At 42.8% G+C, this 1,635-nt stretch overlaps 1 protein-coding gene across 1 annotated transcript in view; it reads left to right on the top strand.

The window, feature by feature from the left end:
• Positions 1–492, top strand: part of LOC137626200 (uncharacterized) — a 1,397-nt gene extending 905 nt beyond the window's left edge. Inside the window, exon 2 of the mRNA XM_068357275.1 lies at positions 41–492. Within this exon, the coding sequence (XP_068213376.1) occupies positions 41–492 (452 nt within the window). The remainder of the gene's footprint in view (positions 1–40) is intronic.
• Positions 493–1,635: the final 1,143 nt, after the last annotated feature.

Here is a 1,635-nt window from a genome sequence, read left to right as displayed (position 1 = left end):
TGTTACATTGACGACATAGTTGTGTTCTCTTTCTCCATAGAGGAACACATTCGTCACCTACTCATTGTGCTCAACCGCCAACAAGAGAACGGCCTTGTAGTCCGGTACGACAAGTGTACCTTTGGTGCCAACGAAGTATCGTTTGTAGGGCACCGCATCACTCCTCAAGGAATCCACCTCCTCCCTGAAAAGGTAGCAGCCGTTCAGAAACTCCCCATACCCTCAGCAGTCAAAGTACAGCAAAAATGCTTTGGCATAATCAACTATTATCACTGTTTCCTGCTAGCCATCGCTGCTACTCTTGCCACCCCCCTCTACGCCTCCCTCAAGGACAAGCCAAGAGACCTGAAGTGGGGTCTTCTTCAAGAAGCAGCCTTCTGCAACGCAAAGAATGCCTTATCAACCGCTGCTTCTCTTCATTTTCCTGTGTCACATGTACCTCTTCCTTTCTCCACCGATGCCAGCAACATTTGCTATTGGTGCAATACTTGACCAGGGGATCAATGGGTCGCCCAACTGATTGGCCTTCTTCAGTATAAAACTGTCCACAGTGGAATGTGGATACTCTACCTTCGACAGGGAATTGCTGGCGGTGTACTTGGCTGCTCTGCCACAGTTATCACTTTTTGGAAGATACACCCTTTGATATTCCCACGGACCACATGCCTCTGGTGCACACCTTCTGTCGACAGTATGCTGCCTGGTCCACCCGTCAACGCTGACAACTCTCTGTTGTAGCTGAATACAATGACACACTTCAACATGTCCATGGGAATATTAATCCCATTGCCGATGCCCTGTTAAGAAACACATTGGCCGCCATTCACTTAGATTTGGATTACAATGCCTTGGCAGAAGCACAACGAAAAGATTCAGAGTACCAAGCATGTAGGACAATCTGCACATCCCTCTGTTGGGAAGACGTTTCTCTTGACAAATTCATTGCTTCCTTCCTCTGTGACGTCAGTACTGGTAGATCTAGACTGTGAATACCTGCTCCCATGCGCAGACAGGTGTTTGGTTTCATTCATAGCCTTTCACATCTCTCGCTCCGATCTACTGCACAGGTATTGAAGATGAAGTTCATTTTGCACGGCATTACTAAGGATGCTAAGGATCCAGTCCCTGCCTGTACTTCATGCCAAACTTCAAAAGTATATAGACGCACGGAATCAGGAGTGGGCACCTTTCCTCAACTACACCGTTGATATTCCTACATTCACGTTGTTGTAGTAGGAATCACAGAGACACTGTTACCTTTTTACCGTCATTGTGCGCATGTGTGTACATATATATACATATATATATATATATATATATATATATATATATATATATATATATTTATATGTGTGTGTTTGCGTGTATGTGTAAATAAATTTGGCTAAGTGCCATATACAGGTTCCTGTACCAGGGTTCGATTCCCGGCCAGTCAGAAGGTATTGTCTTTGAGTGGTTCCACCTTGGGGCTCTGATCCCAAGGTCGATAGGAGAATTCAGACATTAATGTATTAAGATATATGGCTTATTTGAATATATGTATGTGTATATATAAGCATATTACACATGCATATATACTGTATATATATTTATGTATATATATATATATATGTATATATATATATATATATATAT

The sequence above is a fragment of the Palaemon carinicauda genome, chromosome 33 (genome assembly GCF_036898095.1).
Source record: "Palaemon carinicauda isolate YSFRI2023 chromosome 33, ASM3689809v2, whole genome shotgun sequence".
NCBI classification, from domain to species: Eukaryota; Metazoa; Arthropoda; class Malacostraca; order Decapoda; family Palaemonidae; genus Palaemon; species Palaemon carinicauda.
The sequence above is the reverse complement of the archived record's forward strand: the minus strand, read 5'-3'. Positions and strand labels throughout refer to the sequence as shown.